At 41.8% G+C, this 6000-nt stretch overlaps 1 protein-coding gene across 4 annotated transcripts in view; it reads right to left on the bottom strand.

The window, feature by feature from the left end:
• The window catches only part of TLE1 (transducin like enhancer of split 1), a 92105-nt gene extending 86130 nt beyond the window's left edge, over positions 1-5975 (bottom strand). For 2 of the 4 annotated variants that reach the window (XM_019554991.1, XM_019554990.1), the window contains exons 1-4: positions 5831-5975; positions 5009-5109; positions 2953-3016; positions 2807-2851 (exon numbers count right to left, since the gene is read on the bottom strand). In XM_019554991.1, coding sequence (XP_019410536.1) covers positions 2807-2851; positions 2953-3016; positions 5009-5109; positions 5831-5854 — 234 coding nt within the window. In that variant the 5' untranslated portion in view covers positions 5855-5975. The remainder of the gene's footprint in view (positions 1-2806; positions 2852-2952; positions 3017-5008; positions 5110-5830) is intronic. The other 2 variants (XM_019554989.1, XM_019554988.1) reach the window with 1 other exon arrangement.
• Between the last annotated feature and the right edge of the window lie 25 nt (positions 5976-6000).

A 6000-nucleotide genomic window follows, 5' to 3' on the forward strand; every position in this document is an offset into this window, starting at 1 on the left:
TTGCCATTTCCTGACTTCACTTCCATTAGAGACAAATGTACCAGTTTTAATGCAGCAATTTGCATGTGAAACATTTTGTCTGGTAGAAATCTCAATGAAATAGCTGATATTATAAATTCCTAAACTAAAGGCTTTGGGAACTGCTGATACACCACAGTATCAATACAACAAACCAACCTTTTACACAAGCAGGCAAGCAACAAACACGCCACTTTTTATCTGAGTGACACTTCTATTTTAACGCTGGTGCACACACTCTGCTGTATGAAGTGACACTGAAATAACAAAAACACCAGCTCAACAACTCTGAAGGGCTTCACACAGAGCAAGGGTAGCATCCACACAGGAGACAGGCTTTAAGAACATTAAAGCTTGTTCAGTGGAAAGTTTCCCCATCACTGCATTTTTCAGTAACAAAGATGTTGTCAGAAATGACAATTTTTCGTGTCCCCTGATGATGCCTTGCTAGCATTTGGTTATAAGCCATAAAGCAGGAATAATTTCAGCCTGTCAGGAGTCTAGCTAATGCCCAGTTTTCCCCTAGAGAGAATTCCTGTCAAACGTAATGAGAGCTCCAAAGGCCCTCTCTACAACATAATGAGCACTTAGGCCATGCTGGTGATCAGCCAGCAAAAAGCATCAATTTGAGCCTGGCTACACCCTAGGGGCTAGACGTCACCAGTTTTAATAAGAATTATGATTACTATCTGCCAAATGCCTCCTCAGAACTTACTGTTAATGTTGCAAATTCAAAAGGATGGGGTTTTTTTGTTCTGTTTTGTTGCTTTTTTCTTTTTTAAGGCCACCTATACCAAATTAAAAGAGTGCTTTCTTTTCCTTTTTTGCTTCCTCACACTTAATATTTCGGACTGAATTTGAAGCTTTAGCATACTGCAGCAAGAAGGAAGACAGCATTCTTTTTGCCACAGAAATTACAGTACTTTTTATATGTAAATAGTAGCACGCCAGCTTTATATACAAGTATCCTTCAACATTAAAGCAACTAATTTTCCTACCAAACTTAGTTCGTAAGCCTACCTTACACACCTACAAAAGTTTATTTTCCCTCCACTCAAGCTTTTCTTAAATCTAAATTACGGCAACATTAAGACTACAGTATTAGCCACATACCCTGCCTTCCCCAAGTAGACTGATGCAGGTATAATACACACTTGTTTACTTTAAAGAACTTCAACTCTATCACTGCACATTGGTATAAAACTAGTCACCGCGTTCACATAAAACATTAAAAATTTTCAATGCACGAAGTTGCGGTCAAAGTGCAAGTCTCAGATACTCTGATTTTGTGAGCTGAAGCTTTAGAGTAAATAGCTAACATTTGATACGTTTATTAAAGTTGCACACTCCCCCCAACATTGCAATATTTTATAGCCATCTACGAAGACAGCTCCTAGAACTTTTAACCCAATTAATTAACTTTACATAGCCCACAACATGTATCAAGAGAAGCCTGACTTAGGTTGTTGTTTCAGCACAATGTGTCAGCATGTTGCAGTCTGCAATTAAGTTGAAGATAAATATTTTCTAAGAGTCCTTCATGGAATCAATAAATTACCTCAAGGCCAAACTGACACTTTTCCAAATTTAAAGTTACAAGAAAAAAAAAAGTCCTAAAGCACTAAACAACAACAAAAGAGCACTCTAGTTCTTCACCATACCTCAAAGCAATAAAGTTGTCATAGTATTTCTAAAATAGTCAATGCTTTGACTTTAAAACAAATACAATCTCAAACACCACATCTAAAACTAAAAATATCTAACTCTGACAAAATGATACCACCTTGCCAAATATTAAGCATACGATAAATTTACAAGGGGGGGGACAAAAAAAAAAAAATCAAAGACTTCAGAGTTACAAAAGCAGAATTCAACTCTGAAATACTCTTGCTTAATGAAAGTCTTTGAATATACTGAAGATCTGAAGCCTGAACTAATCAATTTCTTTGCTGTGCCCTAGCCGGTCAGCCATGCTCTTTAATTTAATGAAACAAGAGTTTTAGATGAAATAGCACATATACATCAAGAAAGAATTGTATTGTTGCACTTTGAAATGTGTCCAACTGTGCAACTTCATCTAATGATAATTTTTTTAAGAGGCCATCGATTTCTGAAAGACTTATTGTACCAGCATCTTGATGAAAAAGTGAATGTCAGCATATCTACAGAATACTTGCACCCTGCCATTAATGCTTTCTTTGGCAGACAATGACTACTCAATTGAGGGTCCTCTGGGCTGAGCAATCATTTAGCTTTTCTTCTCTTATGAGGTCCTTAGTGCCTTGTTCCAGTTCAATACTCTTTTTATTCACTATTATAGTGGCCATAAGTGTGAATTTTATGGGAACTTGCAAACTCAAAGTCATAACTAGAGCTTTTCAAGTCACTAATCTTTTCACACTTTTAAAATACAAAGATTTCAGCAACTATCAACATATGTTGTGTACATATAATTCTTGTTAAACAGATCCCAGACTATGTCAACTAAGAATTACTCCACATAGTTCCTTATAAGACATCAAACTTGAGCACTTTTCTTTTTTTAAATTACAAAGACAAGCCTTTTTCTAAGATTCCTTACATACTGCAAAACCAACAGAGAACAGAAGGTTGCTCTTCTGGATATCTTATTTATACTTTAGGTGATGAGTTTACCAATTACAACTATGAATCAATCTACTCTTTCAGACAAAAACATGCTAATATAAATCGAAATCCAACAGCTATATCGAAGTCCACTAGCCACATATATAGTCAGACTGTATATTTCTGAACACAGATATCTTACCTGTTTGTGCATTTCAATGTTTAGTCCATATGACATTTCATAATACTAAAATTAAAAAAAGAGGAAAATACATTAAACTAAAATTGTAAAACAGTAATATATTGGAAAAAAACAACACAAACGCAAGACAAACGCACCATACTTACCATCACATAGTGCCTTTGCATTTCTGTTTTTTCACTTGCCAGTTTCTCACATTCCAATTTAAGGCTGTAAAAGAAAAACACACTTGAATGTAAATGTTACATCATTTGTCCTGAAATCTACCTGCCTTCTTTCCACTTTGGTGGTGGGGGGGGGGGAAAAGTGACTTGAGTAGGGGTGGGAACAGGGACAAGTTCTCCTTGCTACATATCCATAAATTTTTAGTTTAGTATTTAATACAAAAACTAAATAGGAACATAAGAAGAACTAGCATTCAGTCAGATCAAACTTATTTTAAAGGCATCTATTCATTAAGGCTTGTATAACAAAAACAGTATGCTTAGCCCCTTGATCAGAAATTGTCCAAACTCCCAAACTATAGCATAATGTGATTTCACTACAGTTTAACTCCTAGCGGGCTAGAGTCAAGCACTGAAAAGGAAGTAAAACAAATAAGAGTTATTGACACAGCTACTTCTATAAACTTGTTTAGGTTCTGGTTCTAAGCCTTATTTCAAATGATCTGACTGTTTAGCTGGGTCAAACATGACTATTTTTGGCTTTGAGTATTACTTAAAAGCCAGTTTGACTTTAAAAACTTGTGAGATAACAACCATTAACAAGTGGTAAAAGTGTATGCTCAACTTTTTATTCATACACATGTAGTTTACATTAAGAATTGCACAATTTTAACTAAGGGCTTTTTGATAAGCCAGTGCTCATCTACAGATAAGGCCCAGAGACCACAAGATCACGCACGACAAAATATCTAACCAAAGCCTTCAAGAGAATTTACATGCAGAACCCTATATAGATCATCTCTACATTATCACAAGATAAAGCTGCACACCAAAGAACACACTCTCTGTTAATGCCAGAAGTACTGTGCATGCAGTGAGAGGAAGCAGATCCTCAATATACACAGAGACCTTGGCACAAAGCATACAAACTAGGAACGGCATGCTTCAACGATGGGACAGCAGCCATTAATGACTGCTTCAGTAGATTTAAGTCATCTTTTCAGTGGTATTCTGATGAGTTTGCTTTCTTAAAAAAGAAAAAAAATCTTCATCTCCTGTTTACATACCAATTACTGACATTTCCTTGATCTTTTCATTAAAAATGCACACCACAGAAGACAACCTACCATGAGAATTAACTCCCTTAATATTTCCTGCTACCAAGTTAGACTGGATATTCTCTCAATTTACTTTGCCCTTACCAAGGTTTTGCACTCAGGAATTCTAACACACTTTTACAAAGGTGTATTAAGTTCCACACCACCGCGCTAAGTCAAACAATCTCCCCATTTTACAGATGGTCACACTGCACAGTAAAGCTAGCCCCAACTCCCAGTCCACACCCTTAGACTACACTGCCTCTTACTGAACTTTTAAATTAACTGAGCAATTACAGATTTTTTTTTTTTTTTTGCAAAAATCTAGTTGGTCTAATACGAGATCACCTCTACCACGTGTCCCGATTCCTTTTGCCTCTAGACCAATACAGCTACAACCTGGATACCTGACATCTTACTAAACTTGACGCTCTTACTTCAACAGTAACTCAGTAGTGTAAGGAAGGGGCAAGAGTATCCACTGACCTGAGCCTAGCCCATCAGCAAAAGAAAACACAAATATTGACAGCTCTTGGGAAGCTTTAAACACACACAAAATAAAGTTCAACCGAATATTGTTGCATGGGATGATCTGGATAAGGATGATCCTGCCTCAGGCAGGGGGCTGGACTAGATAAACTCTGGAGGTCCCTTCTAGCCCTACTTCTCTACAAATCTAACAGCAGCAAAAACAGCGAAAACAATGGCAAGTAAAGAGAGGAGCGAATGACAGGGCTTTAACTGTGACTCCGCACGCCACCATCTGGTGACAAATACAATCGGCAGCTACTTTTCCCCCAGTGAGCACAGAGCAAGGGAGAAAGAAACACACCCCGCTAGCCAGCACACTGCATACCAGCCTGAAATCCTCCTCGAGGCAGGATGTGGCCCAATTCTCCGGTGCCGAGACAGCAGGCAAGAAGCCAGCAGGCAGGACTCACCTGTGATACTGCGCTTGGAGGAACTGAAACTCCTCTTTGATCCGATCCAGGGATTCCGGGATAGTGAATTTGAAGGGCTGACCTGCAGCCTGGTGCGGCGTCTGAGGCAGAGAAGAGAAAAAGAGGAGAGAAAAAAAAAAAAAAAAAAAACCACCTTGAAACAAAAGCAGGCAAGGCAGCTAGGGACCACAGCCCAACTCCCCTGAAACCGAGCTGCGGGCACTGCTGTCACCCGGGGTCCCTTCTGCAGCATCCCGCCAGGAAAGCGAGTGGGACAGGCACAGGGAGGGAGCAGCCTGCCCAGCCCCATCACTTCCCTCCTCTCACACTTGTTACTCACGCCCTCTCCTTTCCAAACCAGGTGGCCCCTGCCCTATGCCCATAACTCCCCCAGCTCCTCCCCCTTACACTTGTCACCACCATGCCAGGCAGGGCAAGGGGCCAGCTCCTCCCCACAATTACAGGTGAGGCCAGGGGGGGAGGCACCTCCCCAGCCCCGACTGAGTTTGGCTGCAGCAGGGTGGAGGAGGAGGAAGAAGCCAACCTGGCAGCTAAGGGTAGGGTAGGGTAGGGTAGGGCTCCCTCCCCTCCCCTGTCATTTGCATGCAAATAAGTTAGACATGAAACAAAAGGGAGGACGAGGGGGGGGGAAGGAAGCCCGGCACAGCCAGGGGCTCTGGGCTGGGCGGGAGGGCAGGGAGCGGAGTGGTGGGAACTCAACCCCCGCACCCCGGCTAAGAGAGGGGGAGCAAGACCCGCGTCCAAAAGGGGCAGGAGAGGAGGGGACCCCCCCCCCCGCCGCCCGGGGCACGTGCTACTCACAGGATGCCGGCTCTGGGGAAACATGGCTCTGGCCGCCGCCGCGCTCGCCCGCAGCTCAATCCTCCGTGAGGTAGCCCCAGCCCCAGCCGCGCCCGCAGCGCCGCTCAGCGCCCCCGCGCCAGGGGCATCCTCCTCCGCCGCCGCCTTTGTTGCTGTCGCCGCCGCCGCCG

The sequence above is a fragment of the Crocodylus porosus genome, unplaced genomic scaffold (genome assembly GCF_001723895.1).
Source record: "Crocodylus porosus isolate Cpor-Errol unplaced genomic scaffold, CroPor_comp1, whole genome shotgun sequence".
NCBI lineage: Eukaryota > Metazoa > Chordata > Crocodylia > Crocodylidae > Crocodylus > Crocodylus porosus.